Genomic DNA, 14,828 nt, shown 5'->3' on the forward strand with positions numbered 1-14,828 from the left:
GGGGCCTGGCGTGCCGGACGGCGGGGGCGATGTCGAGCCGCAGAGGCCGGTGCCAGCAGCGACGGGCCGGGCCCGAGGGTCCCGCACTCACCAGCTCATCGTCCCCCGCCGCGCCGCTCCCGGAAGTGCCGCCGCGTTTTTCCCCGCCCCTTCCGGTAGCGCCGCCAATGTCGGGGAGGAGCGTTACCCCGCCGGGCGTGACGTCGGGGAGGGGGGCGTGACGTCACGGGGCAGGGCAGCGGGCCGCGTCCGGCGGGGGGAAACGGAGGGAAAACTCCGTAAAATCGTGCGGTTTCGGTGCAAAACCCCGGGAACGGAGCCCGGGGGGGTTGGAGTAAAACCACCGCGGGGCCCCCCAAAACCGGCAGCACCGGCGGGGGGGGGGGGGGGGGCGAGGGGAGGGGTGACCAGGGGCACCCCGGGGTGGGCGAGGGGAAGGGGGGCTTGGGAGCACCCTGTGGTGGGCGAGGGCATGGCCTTGGGGCGCCCGGGAGCACCCCAGGGTGGGCGATGGGACGGCCAGGAGCACCGCAGGATGGGCGAGGGCATGGGGAGGGGGTGCCCGGGAGCACCCCAGGGTGGGCGAGGGCACAGGGTGCTCCAAGGACTCTGAGGTGGGCGAGGGAATGCCCAGGAGCACCCCAGGGTGGGCCAGGGCGCCTGGGAGCACCCCGGAGTGGGCGAAAGCATGGGGAGGGGTGAGCAGGAGCATCCCAGGATGGGCAAAGGCGTGGGGAGGGGATGGCCAGGAGCACCCCGTGGTGGGCGAGGGGATGGCCAGGATCACCCCAGGATGGGTGAGGGTGCCCAGGAGCACCCTGGGGTGGGCAAAGGTGTGGGGAGGGGTTTCCCAGGAGCGCCCTATGGTGGGTGAGGGCACAGGGTGCTTGGGAGCACCCCATGGTGGGCGAGGGGATGCCCACCAGCACCCCAGGATGGGTGAGGGCACCTGAGAGCGCCCTGGAGTGGGCGAGAGCATGGGGAGGGGTGACCAGGAGCACCCCAGGGTGGGCAAGGGCATGAGCATGGGGTGCCCAGGAGCACCCTGCAGCGGGCAAAGATGTGGGGAGGGGTTGCCCAGGAGCACCCTGTGGTGGGCGAGGGGATGCCCAGGAGCACCCCAGAGTGGGTGAGGGCTTGGGGAGGGGATGCGTGGGAGCATCCCTGGGGTGAGCAAAGGGAAGGGATGCCCAGGAGCTCCCTGGGTTGGGCAAGAGCATGGGGAGGGGGTGCCCAGGAGCACCCCGGGGTGGGCAAGGGATTCCCCAGGAGGGCCCCTGGGGTACACAAGGGTATGGGGTGCTTGGGAGCACCCCAGGGTGGGCAAGGATAAGGGGAGGGGATGCTCAGGGGCACCCTGGGGTGGGTGAGTGTGCGGGGAGGGGGTGCCCGGGAGCACTCTAGGGTGAGCAAGGGCACAGGGTGCTTGGGGGCACCCTGGAGTGGGCACGAGCACAGGGAGGGGATGCCCAGGGGCATCCTAAGGTGGGCGAGGGGTGCCCGGGAGCACCCCAGGGTAGGCGAAGGTGTGGGGAGGGGCAGGGCTGCCCCCGCCGAGGGGATCCAAAGGACAAGGCAGCGGGGATGGATGCGTGGCACATTTGGAAGGGCAGGAGCACCCACTTTCGGGGAGACACCCCCCTCCCCCCAAAATCCAGCTCCAGGAGGCTGGGCGGGGGGAGCAGCAAAGCTGTTTTGGTGACCGAAAAGCACCCCCATGTCCCCAGCACTGTCCCCATCAGCCCCCACCAGCCGTGACTGAGGGGCGTGAGACAAAGCAAAGCCCCCCTGAGCTCTGGGTGCCCCCGGACCCCCATCGCCAACCCTGGGGTGACGTCCTGCGGGGGGGAGCGGGCTCGGTGCTGGTGACACCATGGTTGGTAATAGCACGTGCCAGCGCACGGGGCCGAGGGGAGGAGGCCCGGGACTGGCGCCAGGGGTGGCTTTATCAATTAGCAGGTGGAGGTAAACAGCGCGGTAATTACAGCCAGGGAGGATGATGCTAAACTGGGAAGGTGTTACCGACACCGGTGAGGACAGGGGATTAGCGAGGCGGGGGGGACACAGGGCTGGGTGGGCAACCAGCGGGGCCGAGGCGTGGGTGGGAGGAAGAGGAAGGATGGAGGGAGGTTGGTGTCGGGAAGGTTTTGCTGGCGGTTCCTGCTTCCAGCCGGGACACGCTGCTGCTCCCGGCCACCACTGTCCCCACTGGTGCCCCACGCCAGCACCTCAGGGACAGTGGGGAAGGGCTGGCGCAGAGCTGGGACAAGCAGGTCCTGGCATCTGGGCATCCTGATGGCCACGGGGCTTGGGGAGCATCTTCCGTGGAGGCTCTGCCCCGCATGTCGCCTTGGCATGTGCCGTGGGGGCGAGTCTGGGCCCTTCTTCCGAAACATGCTGCTGAGAGCGGAGGTGGGACCTGCCACCCCAGCCAGAGATGGGGACGAAACAGGGGGGACAGATCCATGTGGCGCTGGCACAGGGTGGGACAGGAGGGGTCGGGCGATCCAGACACCATCCAGACCTTCTGCAGAAGTTGTCTCCTGCTGGGGCAGTGGGAGAGGTTGAGCCGGTGGCTGGAGGCTGAAAAGATCTGGGAGGGATCCCACCACCATCAACATCTACCAGCTGCAAACCGGAAGCTTCTGGGTGCAGGTCCTCGTCGCTCCCATCCCAGGGAGGGGGTCTCAGCTCTTGGTGCTCCTCCTCAGAAGCAAATCCCATCCCGTGGAGAGCTCTTGGGTTTTCAATAACAGTTTGCAAAGCCTCCAAGACCCCTCAGCGGAGAGGAGCGAGGCGTTGGTGGCCTCCTCTGGAACCCGGAGCCCGCCGTCGAGAAGGGAAAGGCAGCAAGTTGTGTTGAGCTGGTACGTGACTGGCAAGCCCCTTCCCTCCTCCCCAGAACACAGATAGCCCAGAACGGGGATGGAAAGTGCCGTGTTTCCGTAGCAACCAACATTTTTCGTGCAAGGTGCTGCACGCGCTCCACGCGTTTTTGCCACCCAAGGGTGCTCCTCACCTTCCTGCTCCATGCAACGGGGGGGGGGGTCCTGCCTGGTGGGACGCCTGTGCCCGGGTGGCAGAGCAGGTCCCCCAGCCCGGCACCGGGGGTCAGGATGCCCCGTTGACACCTGGTGGGCTCCTTCCCTCCTCCTCGCCCGCAGTGAAGGAGCCCAAAGTGTTGGAGCAATGTTGGGTGGCTCCTCACCATGGCACGGTGATGCCGGTAGGGCATCTCCCATGGTACCGCTTGCCCCATGCCCACCATCTCCAACATATTCCACCACAAGCCACCAGTAGAGATGGGCGCAACCACCACCACAGCACCCCTCAGACGATGCTGGGGACCGTGGTGGCTCTCCCTGGGCCATCATCCGTGTCTGTGGTGGTTCCATTTCCTACCCGTCCACCTGGGGCTTGTCCGAGCCACGCGAGGGGGACGCCGTGGGGGACCGGTGGGCTCCAAAACCAACACGCAGCCCCCGATCACTGCGGGAACTTCCAAGATGCTCAGAGCACCGAGGGGAAGGGCAGCCCTGGCTCACCCTGACCCCGCGCCATGGGACGGCAGCCCCCGCCGTCCCCTCCTGCCCCCCCGCCGAATCCGGCAGCCGCTCCGGCCTCGTCTTAATGGTCACCGATGGCTCAGCAACCCGGGGAATCCACTCGGGGGACGCAGGAGCCCACCCGACGCAGCGCCTGTGGGCTCCAGAGCCGATTTCCCCCGATGCCACGAGGTCCCCATCCAGGGCCAGACGTGCCAGGAGTCACCAGGCGGCCGCCCCCAGGCACCCGTCTGCCCCCAGGTTCCCCCCGAAATTAAACCTTCTCCAAGCCGGGGAGTTCAGCGGAACCCTGGGATGGGCAGAGATGGCGGGAGCAGCAGCTCCTCTCCGGGATGCAAATTGAAAAACAGGGAAATTTGACGGCGATGCTGATACCACTAAACCCCGGGAATACCGGGAAAGACCACAATGCCAATGCCGGGAAAGACCACGATGCCAACACCGGCCACCAACGAGCCCTGGGGAAAAGGGAAGCTTGAGGGACACTCAACCACCCTGGTCATGTCCCAGCCCAGTAAAACTGGACCCCCGCGCACCAAGGAGACCCCCAGACCCTCATCATCCTCCAGCACCGTCCCAGCTCCAGGAAAACCAAGGCTCCAGCCCCGTCCCTAGGGAAGGATTGAACCATGGCGGGCCGCCCACCCATGCGCCCGCTCTCCGAATATCCGCTCGCCTCATCCCATTCCCTTCTCCGTACAAGCTCCAGCTCTGAAACCCGACGAGTTATTTTTTAACCCGAGCGACCCAGCCCGGCCAAAATCCCTTCTCCGCTCTCCACCCAGGGCCATTTGGCCGGCGAAAGGCGCGGGGGGCTAATTACCGGCTGAAGCGGCGCGATCCTCTTTGGCCCACCGTTATCCGACAGACGCAAACCCTGGCGGAACCGGTGCCGGGGTCAAGGCGGCGGCGACGGCACGAGCCCGGGGTGTGTGGGGGGGAAATAAGACGCAAGGTCAAGGGGCAAGCCAAGGCTGCGGAGGTTGGGGCGGGGGGGGGACACACGACACTTTAAGGCGCACTGTGTTCTCCACGTGGCTGGGAAAAGGGGGGGGACACCAGGAGGGGAGCCGGTCGCCTTCGGGGGTCGCCCTGCATCCTGGCCGGGCTGGGTCTCGACACGGTGTCCTGCGAAGAGAACTGAAGGAGAAGGAAAGGGGGCGGGGGGGGGGAGGGTGCTGAGAAAAAAGTTGGGTTATTTAAAAAAAAAAAATAATTTAAAAAAAATCATACAAAACCCCCCCAAAATTTAAGAAAATACAACACTAGAAAAAAAAATATATATATACAAACAGGTTCCAAAGTCGCCCGTAATGAGGCACAGCACCCACCGTCCCTACACATTTCAAGCCATTTTAACACCCCCTCTTCCATATCAGAGACTTTTTTTTTTTTTTTTTTTCCAAACCAACATAGATCTTTCTTTTTTTTAAGCAAGGTAAAATAAAGATATTTACTACAGCTTTTGATTGTCAGCAAACACAATATATTTACTGCATTAGCATTTGCTCACAGTGCAAATGGTACAACAATACATCAGTTCAATATTTCTGATTTTTTCCCTTAAAAATGCTGTATGCATTAACTATCATATTTGCATTACAACATGACAAATGAGCAAATGAAATGTGTGTGAAAAATTATCACCTTTTTCACAATATCAAGCATAATTTTTTTTTTTTTTAACCTTAGTATAAGGTACTATAAATCCAAGAAATAAAAAACATCCACAAAATATATTACATCTGGTATGATTTTTTTTTTTTTCTCTAAGTACTCAACTTTATACAAAAGTCTTTCAAAAAATATCATTCCCTTAGGTTTGTGTGGTTAAACCTGATTGTGGTTTTTTTTTTTTTTTTCTGTTCCTTTCGGTTCACATAAATTAGACTGCATTCTTTCTCTTCTCTTTATTTTTTGTACGTTTTTAATGTGTTTTGTGTTTTTTGTTTTTTTGTTTTTTGTTTTTTTTTTTTCACATGCAGACATCAAACCTGGATAGCACGACCTTTTGGCAACAAAGATTTTTTTTTTTTTTAAAGTCATTATTATTTTTGCTTAGTTTAGCTTAAATGTCTGAGCACAGTTTTATTAAAACAAAAGAAGAAAAAAAATCAGAGCAGTCATGCAATGACATGCACATACCAGAAGGAGAAAGGAAAAAAAAAATAATAAAATAATAAAATAGAGGACTAATTGATTTTTTTCTCCTCCGTAGTTGGTTGGTTGGTTTAAAGTGACCAAATAAAATAAAATAAAAAATATCTCACATTATAAAAAGTATTCAGCAAAATACTGGGGTGTGTTGGTGGTTGGTTTTTTTTTCTGCATTTCTGTAAAGAATTTCCCTTCTGCTGGGGAAAAAAAAAAAGAAAGAAAAAGAAAGAAAAAAAAAAAACAAAAAACAAAACCCAAACAAACCCCAAAAAGCTGCTGCCGGGATATCGCTCCCCGCCGCCCCCCGAAGTTGTGGGGGGACCCGCAGAGCCGCCCCCCGCCCCCGCCAGCCCGGCTTTGGGGGGGGCCCGAGCCCGCTTACCTCCGCCGCGGGGAACCGGTGCTTGCGGGGGGGGGACACACAGGGGGAACTACAGGAGAGGGGGGGCGCAGGGGGGGGGCGGATCCGGGCCCGGCCGGGCAGAGAGGAGCCGGATCGGCTCCATCCATCCATCCCCGCCCGGGCGGGTGGGGATCCAGGAGGGCCCGATCCTGAGCAGCCCAACCCTCAGGGGAACCGGGAGAGTCGGATCCAGGAGGAGGGCCCGATCCTGAGCAGCCCCAGGAGAACCGGGAGAGTCGGATCCAGGAGGGCCCGATCCTGAGCAGCCCAACCCCTTTGGGAACCGGGCGGGTTCGGAGCCGGCTACCTGGGATCCAGCTCAGTCGGGATCCCCGGGAATCTACAACCCGGCTCCGGGCCAAGCCGGGTGCGGGGAGAGCCGGGGAGATGTGGGATCCGGGCGGGCTGGAGCCGGGAAAACCGGCTCCGGGCAATCCGGGTACAGGCAGGCGGGATCCGGGCGGTGCGGGTTAATCCAGGTGCGGGAAGCAGGGGATCCGGGCACCAGGGTGCGGGAAAGCAGGGATCCGGGTGAGCCGGGGTGCGGGTAGCCAGGACCCGAGTGGTGCGGGGTCAGGAGGATCCGGGTGCGGGTAGCCGGGACCCGGGCAGTGCGGGTGTGGGCAATTCGGGTGCGGGTAGCCCAGACGTGGGCAATCCGGGTGCGGGCAACCCAGCCCCCGGGCAGTGCGGGTTGCTGGCAGCCGGGATCCAGGCAGTGCGGGTGCTGTCGATCCAAGTGCAGGCAGGATCCTGGTGCGGGCAGCCTGGCCCCCAATCAATCCGGGGTGCGGGCAAAACGGACCCGTGCAGCACAGCCCCCCCCCCAGCTCCGGCATCCTGAACCCGGTGGGGTGAGACACCCCCCCCCCGGAGTGGTGCGAAGGGGCAGGAGAGAAGATGGGGTGCCACCGCGCCGCTCCCCGCGGTCCCTCAAGCGCACGTGGTGACGGCGGGGGGCGAGGGCGACGGGGGGGCGAGGTGGCGGCGGCGGCGGCGGCGGCGGGGGGCGCGGTGGGGGGGTTGCCCGGCCGAACCCTTCTCGGCCTTCTTCTCCTTCTGCTTGAGGTGGATCTTGGCGTGCCGCTTGCGCTCGTCGGAGCGGGCGAACTTGCGGCCGCAGAACTCGCAGGCGAAGGGTTTCTCGCCGGTGTGGGTGCGGATGTGGGTGGTGAGGTGGTCGCTGCGGGCTGAAGCTCCGCATGCAGATGCGGCACTGGAAGGGCTTGTGGCCCGTGTGGATGCGGAGGTGGCGGGGTGAGCTCGTCGGAGCGGGAGAAGCGGCGGTCGCAACCCTCGGCGGGGCAGGCGTGGGGCCGCTCGTGGAGCGGCGTCTTGCTGGGCCGGTTGGGATACTTGCGGGGTCGGATGGGCTTGAGGGTGAGGGGTGGCTGCGGCAGCCCCCCGAAACCCGGGTGGATCTGCTTGTCCTTGAAGGCCTTGATGGTCTCCAGCGGGGGTGATGGGGGGCGGGTTGACGCGGATGGGGTCCAAGCTCTGGAAGGGTTTGTGCTCCGTGATGGTGCCCATGTCATTGGGGTGGTGGTAGAGGTTATAGTCTGGGATCATGGGGAAGAGGTTTGCTGTCCAAGGCGGGTTTGGCCGCCTGGTAATCCTGGGGGGGAGTAGGTGAGGCCGGGGTTGCTCTGGGGGTCGTGGAAGGAGACGGGCTCCGGGTAGAGGTCACTGCAGGAGGAGTAGGGCGGCAGCGCGGGGTACATCTGGTCCACCTCGCCCCTGCGGCGGCCCCATGCTGCCCGCCGAGCTCTGCGTGCTGGTGAGCGCGCCCGAGGACGGCGGCACCCCCAGGATGCCCGCGCTCATCAGGCTGATGATGTTGTCCTGGCACCAGTTGGAGGGCGAGTCGAAAGCGAATTTCCCCAGGTAGGTGACAGTCTTGTTGCCCGGGGCGGGTTGAAAAGTCCCCGAATAGGAGGACAGTTCCTGACCGGCCTTTTCGTTCGCTAAGCCAATGTCCATAACATTATCTGCAAAGTGCAAGAAAAACGGGCCAGGGTGAGCCGGGGGGGGGGCCCGCACCGCCCCGGGGGGGAGAGCACCGGGGATGCACCGGGGGATGCTCCGGGCCCCCCCCGCCCCGCTCCCTCCTACCCCCTCGCTGCTTTCCTCTCCCCCCCACCCCCGCCCCGCGGCGCTGCCTACCGGGGGTCCCGGCGATGCGGGGCCGGGCTGCCGCCCCCGCCACCAGCCGGGATGCCCCCCGCGGTGGGGGGGGGGGGGGGGGGGGGAGGGGGGGGGCGCACACACACACACACCGGGCGGGGGGAAGGAGGTACCTGCGGTTACAGGTAGGCTTCCTCCCCGTCCAGCCCCCGCCGACGCCGTTACCGACTCGCCGCCTTCCCTGCGCCGAGCCCCGGCGAAGAGAAACACGGGGGGGGGGGGGGATCGGTTTAGCCCGGGACAGGCGGGGAGCCCCCTCCCGGCCCTCGGCGCTCACCTGTGCCCCCCATGTCCGCCTGTTGTGTGTGTCCGTGTGCCCCCCCCCCCCCGGCTCCCTCCCCAAAACCCCCACGCTCCGGGAAAGTCGGCGCCGCGTCCCGGGGAGCCGCTGCGGGGCTCGGGGCGGGGAGGCGGGGGGGGGGGGGGGGGCGGCCACGCGTGTCCGCGGCGCCTCCGCACCCGCGCGGATCCCGGGGAAGGTGTGGGGGGGGGACGACCTGGCCGTCTCCCCACCCCCCCCCGGTCGTGTGTCCCCCACCCCCCCACGCCGTGTTCTCCTCCCCACGGAGCCCAGCCGCCGTCCCCGTACCTGCGGCGGCGGCTCGGCAGCAGCGCTGCAGCGATCGGCGCGGAGACACGGCGAGGAAAGGGGTGGGGTGGGTGCGGGGGGGGGGGTGGTGGTGGTGGTGTGGTGGTGGGGAGGGGGGACGACGACGCTCCCCACAGCCCCAGCTCTTCCCTTCCCTCCGAGGCTCCATGACACTCTACCCACGGCGTCCTCCTCCTCGCCCCACCGCCCCCCCCCCCCCGCTTTCTACCCCATTTTTCCTTCCCCCCCCCCCCCCCCCCCCCAAACCTTACCTGCAGCCATCTGGTTGTAGTGAGCCACCGAGTCGCTGCTGCTGGAGAAGATATTCAAAGAGTTGGGGATCTCCTCTGGGTACAGATTGTCAGGCAATTGGTTCATCAAAGTGTTCATGGTCCCCGGCAGCTTCTCCAGTAGTTTGCCTGTCATAGCACTGGAGGAAAAGGCTGGTTCAACGTGGCTCCGAGCTCAGCTCCCGAGGAAACAACATCCGAGTGGCAAATCCGTGCGAGGGAAATCATGCAAGAGAAAAAAGTTGGGGCGGGGGGGACCGGGGAAAAGGGGGGCGGGGGGGGGGGGGGGGGAGAGCCGGGGTGGCGGCGGAGGAGGGGGCGCGGGGGGGGGGTGGGGGTGGGGGGGTGGCGGTGTGCTGTCCTCCGTGGGTCCCTGGTGGTGTTTCCTCGGGGGGGATGGGGTGGTGGTGGGGGGGCGATCTGGCTGGCAGATGTGGTTGTAGAAGCGGGTGGGAGGATTTAACCCTCCTCTCTCTCTCTCGCTCGCTCGCTCCCGCTCCCCGTCCCCCTCCCCGTCGTCCCCGTCCCCGCTCCCTCCCGCGCTCGGCTCCGCTCGCAGGTCCCCTCGCTGCCGCCCGACTGCTCCGCCGGGGACTCCGCAGCCCATTTATCCGGGCGGCGGGAGCGCTCCGTGACGTAGCTGCCCATATATGGACAGACAAAGCCGAGCCGAGGCCGAGACGTCACAATGGAAGCACCGCACAATGGAACATTAGAAAGCAGGAAGCGGGGCCGGCGCGCGCGCGCGCGGTACCGGGCAACGGGGAGAGCGGTGTCGGGCAACCTCCACCGGGCAACCACTATTGGGCACCGGGCACCGGGCAACCTCCACCGGGCAACCTGCACAGGGCATCGGGCACAGGGCACGGGGCACAGGGCAACCTGTACCAGACACAGGGCAACCTGCGCCGGCCACAGGATACAGGGCACCGGGCAACCTGTACCGGGCATCGGGCACGGGACAGGGCAGCGGGTAACCTCTACCGGGCACCAGGCAACTTGCACCGGGCACAGGGGCAACCTGCCTTGGGCATCGGGCAACCCGGACAAGGCACCCTGAACCGGGCACATTGCACCGGACATCGGGTACCGAACACCGGGCACCGGGCGGGGGTCCCTCCCTCCGCACTCACACTCCACCCGCCCAGCGATGTCGCCCCCCCCGGGGCTGACCGGTGGCGGCATCTCCAAGCCCTGCCTGCCCGGATCGTTGCCCCCCCGGGAAGGAGCGGGGGGCGAGGGGCAGCCCGCCCCCCGCCGTGCCGGTCCCCGCGTCCTCCCCCGGCGATGCTCGGAGCCAAGCTCCTACCGGGAGATTTTATCCCCCGTGGAGGAACAGGAGGAGGCGGCGGGGCCGGGGGGGAGGAGGAGGAGGGAAACCGGCCACAAACCCCGTCCCGCAGCCCGGGAGATCCCGCAGCCCGGGAGAAGCGGGATGGGAGACGTGCGGGGGGAAACGGCAGCGCCGGGAATTCGGTGGGATGGGAAAGGGTCAGCGGGGAAAGCGCTGGAGCTGCGGAAGCCTAAAATTCCTTCCCGAGCTAGTGGTGACAGAGGAGACGGCTCTGCACCCAGCTGCCCCCCCCCCGCCCCGGCTCCCCATGCCCCGGGTCCCGTGGAGAACAGTGCTTTGAATACTTTTAAAACAGGTAACACTTGTTGGTCGCCTGTGATTTTAACCTCACCTCCCCCCCCCTTTTAAAAAGTTTGGCACTTCCAAGGCGTCAGTAATTAGGTGGTTTCGTGCTAAGTGTGCCAACTGATGCTATCTTTAAAACCCTCCGAGTTATATAGCAAATGTATGGAAAAATGCTGTGTTGCAATAGCTCCACTTACCCAATTCCTGCAGGGCCGGCTTTGCAATGGGAGTGAAATCCGTGCTACGGGAGTGCTGCAGCTGGAGGGGACCGGGCACTGCGGAGGGGGGGGGGGGAAACCCGGGGGGGGGTGGTGGTGGTGGGGGGGAGGGCTGGGGAGGAGGGTGCCAGGGCTGCGAGGCCCGGGGACCTTCGCCTTGCGGTGCCAGCAGCCTCTGGGTTTGGGGGGGTGGGGGGAGTGTGTGGGATGCTATGGAGGGGGGGAGCATGTACCGGGAGTTGAGGGGAGGGGGGGCAGTGACCCCCCACGGTGGCCTGTTTGTGAGTGCGGGGAGGGGTGGTCCATGTGCTCTTATTCACTTCAGGGCCCCTCATCCACTTCAAGGCCCCCCCCCATCTACTGCAGCCCCCCACATCCACTGCAGCCCCCTATCCACTGGTGCCCCCCCCCATCGACTGCAGCCCCTCCATCCATTGCAGTGGCCCTCATCCATTGCAGGATCTCACTTTCATTAGAAGCAACCCCATCCTGTGCAGAGCCCCCTCAACCTTCACAGAGCCCCCCATCCTTCGAAGACCCCCCCTCCTTCACATACACCCCCCCATCCTTTGCAGGACCCCGCTTTCATTAGAAGCGCCCCCATCCTGTGCAGAGCCCCCCCTCATCCTTCACAGACCCCCCCCCATCCTCTGCAGACCTACTCCATCCTTCGCAGATCCCCCCATCCTTTGAAGACGCCCCCCATCCTTCACAGACCCCCCGCATCCTCTGCAGACCCCCTCCTCCTTCGCTGACCCCCCCCATCCTTCACAGACATCCCCATCCTCTGCGGACCCCCTCCTCCTTCGCTGACCCCCCCATCCTTCACAGACACCCCCATCCTTCCAGACCTCCTCCTCCTCCTTCGCAGACCCCCCCCCACCCTTCACATCCCACCCCCACCCCTTGCAGCCCCCCTCCATCCCTCTCACCCATCTCCCCCCCCATCCTTTGCAGCGCACCCCCCCTTCCTTTTGCACCCCCCTCCATTTACACCCCCCCCATGGCACCCCTCTAGGCGCAGTCGTCCCCCCCCCAATTCCAAACACTCCCCCCAACAAACAACCCCCCCCTTCCCCCGCCCGCCCCGCCCGTGGCCCGGCGCGGCCCGGGGGAGCTCGGCGGCGGCGGCGGCGGCGGCGGCGGCGGGGGGGGGGAGGCAGCGGGGCGGTGGCGGCGGGCGGGCGGCCGAGGGGAAGCACCAAACAAGGTCTGGATCCGGCCCCGCCTCCGTTGCCTTCTTTGGCGACCGGTTCCGGCTCCCCGGCGATGGGGAGGTGCGGGGCGGGTGCGGGGGACAGACGGGACCCACCGCCCGCAACAGCCCCCCCCCCGGGCAGCACCGCCCCGAGCCGGGGGGAGCGGGTGGGGGTGGAGGGTCCCGCCGAGATTTCACCCCCCCCCAGCTTTTCCCCATTCCCACGGTGGGGGCCCGGCTGCGTCCGCGCTGCCGGCGATGCTGCGGGTCGTGCCTGGCTCCCACGGCCCCACGCAGGGACACCCCCCCACCCCCCGCAAAATCGACCCACTTCCCTCCCGCCCCCCGACCGCTAAAGCGTGTCCAGCGACACCGCCAGCGCTGCTTTCCAGTTCCTCCAGTCTTCACAGCGGCCTCCAGACTTTACAACTGGGCCTTACTGGTGAGGCTTGCGTGGGGAATTGCTGCACCGGAGCAAGCAGGCACTGGCCCAGCTCCTTGCCCCGCATCGCAGTGGGTACCAGGTGGCCCAGCCCCACATTTGGCTTGTACCCACCCGGGTGGGTATGTGCCCCCCGCCCCATGGGGAGAGGGGTGACGGTGCCACGGGACCATGAACACGCACCCCTTCCTCGCCCCGAGTGGGATCTTCTCCCCGCCGGGAACGCAGCCGTCTCCCCCCCTCGCCAAATCCAGGTGCAGCGATAACACCCCAAACCCCCCACGGGGTGGGGGGTTTAAGCCTGGTTTACATAAAGGCCTGGTTTACACCAGGAGCTGGGCCGGAGGGAGGGGTGCCGCTAACCCCAACCCAGGAGAATGGACGGACGGACGGACACCGGCTCGGTTACTAGCAGCAGTTTGGTGCCAATTGATGGGGAACGGCCCTAAGCCAAAATAAACCGAAGCAGCCTTAGACTGGCATGAAAACAGCCGCGTGGGGGGTTGGACTGGCTTCGTTACAGCTCAGCTTAATGGGTCGGAGCGTCCCGAGCAGAGTAGTTTACCTAAAGGGAGAAAAAAAAAAATTAAAAAAAAAAAAAAAATCTCACCTGGGATGCTCTGAATGGTTTTAAACTATGGCTTGGGCTGGATGGAGTCGGCAGCCGAGAGCTTTCGCTTATTTGGGTCGTCCCGCACGCCTGCCTCTTAGGCCACGTGAACCCCCTCCTCATCGGGGTGTCTCAATAACCACTGACATCGGTGATTTCATGCCTGAAATGCTGCGGTTCCCTCCTCAGAGCCGAGGCAGAGTGTCCCACCCCACTGCCCCTGCCTTTTCAAAAGCTCCTCACCTTAACGAAGCCAGGAAGGCAGAGCTGGCCCAGCCTCCAGCGTTGGCCCCCGAACCGGCTGCCTCGTTAACCCCAGAGATAACGGGAGGAATAATCGCGCCGTGACGTGAGCCCAACCTGCCGCCCGCCTCCGTCCCCCTGCGCCTCGGCTGTGCAGAGCACGGCACAAGCCCTGACATTATTTAAGTGTCCCAGCCAGGTTCAGCCCCCACGGGACCCACACCAGGGAAGTGCTGGCACCTTTTGTTTCACCGGAAAACCACCCGTGAGAGCCCCGAGAGCCCCCCAACTCCCACTGCCCCCCATCCCCTTTGGGCCCGTGGGATGCTGAGCGCCAGAGATGCGCACCCATCCCCGTGCACGGGGTGCCGAAACCCGGCCGGCACCCCGAGGGGACCGTGGCCGTGTCCCTCTGGGTGCTGTCAGGTGATTTCTCCCCGCTACTTCTCGGTCTTGTGACCGGGCGCTGCCACCCGCCGGGTGACTCATGTGCCGCGAGTCCCGCAGGTGCACCGGGCTCTGCCGCTGCCGGGGTGAGAGGCCACGTCGCTTGCCGGCCCTCCGGAGACCGCCGGGGCTTTTAAAAGGGGAACTATTCAGGTTTTTTTCACCTAATTAATGTCAGCATAGATGTACTTTAAGATGACACGAGCCTGGTTTTCCTGCCTCGTGGCGAGGCGGATGGGCCACGCGTTCCCGTTGAAATGGTGCCTAAACCTTGCGGGTGGTCTGGGGTCTTGAGCTGAGCTTGGGCAGAGCCAAGCCTCAGGGGCTGGGGGACACAAGGAGATGCCCGTCACCACCCCACCGCGCGGTTCGGTGTCTCAGGAGCTCTGGCAGCCTCTGCACGGTGCTCGGCCGGGGGTTGAAGGCTCCGGGCAACCCCGTGGCGGTGGTGCCTCCGGTCCTGGATTACGGAGGGTGCTCAGCCACGAAGCTTGAGGCACGTAGATGAGCAGAACGTGGAGGCTTTGCTCCCCCAGCCCCTCGGATTTGCTGTAGATGTAAATCTGGAGCTGGTAAGGTCACAGAGTCGTAAACAGAGCGTGGCTGGTTGGGGACCTGAAAGGTCACCCACCTCCTACCCCCGGGCGTGACTGTGCCGGGGCCACACGCGTGGGCGGCTGCTTGGATGGTCGACAACACGAGCTCTTCTCGAGCGGCTTGGAGAAAGGAGGGGAACAAATAAACCCCGAGCCTTTCAGCCACCCCAAACCACGAGGTGGGTGTCGCAGAGGTATCTGATGAAGCCGCCGCTGCCGCCGCCGCCGTTTCCCAGGGCCGCGAGT

The 14,828-nt window shown here is 64.1% G+C and overlaps 2 protein-coding genes across 3 annotated transcripts in view; both read right to left on the reverse strand.

Moving 5' to 3' along the window:
- The window catches only part of BIN3 (bridging integrator 3), a 45,177-nt gene extending 45,037 nt beyond the window's left edge, over positions 1-140 (reverse strand). The window contains exon 1 of one of the 2 annotated variants that reach the window (XM_054180750.1): positions 92-136. Coding sequence is in view for 1 of the 2 variants with exons in the window: in XM_054180749.1 (XP_054036724.1) it covers positions 92-99 (8 nt within the window). In the remaining variant the exon portion in view is untranslated. Of the gene's footprint in view, positions 1-91 lie in introns of both variants that reach the window. The other variant, XM_054180749.1, reaches the window with a different exon arrangement.
- Positions 141-5,009: 4,869 nt separating this feature from the next.
- Positions 5,010-9,438, reverse strand: EGR3 (early growth response 3). The gene is given in 10 exon segments (XM_054225020.1): positions 5,010-7,106; positions 7,109-7,148; positions 7,150-7,314; positions 7,316-7,381; positions 7,383-7,583; positions 7,585-7,707; positions 7,709-7,747; positions 7,749-7,862; positions 7,864-8,114; positions 9,172-9,438. Coding segments are annotated over 10 exon segments (1,200 nt in total). The 5' UTR covers positions 9,326-9,438; the 3' UTR covers positions 5,010-7,059.
- Positions 9,439-14,828: the final 5,390 nt, after the last annotated feature.

The sequence above is a fragment of the Rissa tridactyla genome, chromosome 20, assembly GCF_028500815.1.
Source record: "Rissa tridactyla isolate bRisTri1 chromosome 20, bRisTri1.patW.cur.20221130, whole genome shotgun sequence".
In the NCBI taxonomy this organism is placed as follows: Eukaryota; Metazoa; Chordata; class Aves; order Charadriiformes; family Laridae; genus Rissa; species Rissa tridactyla.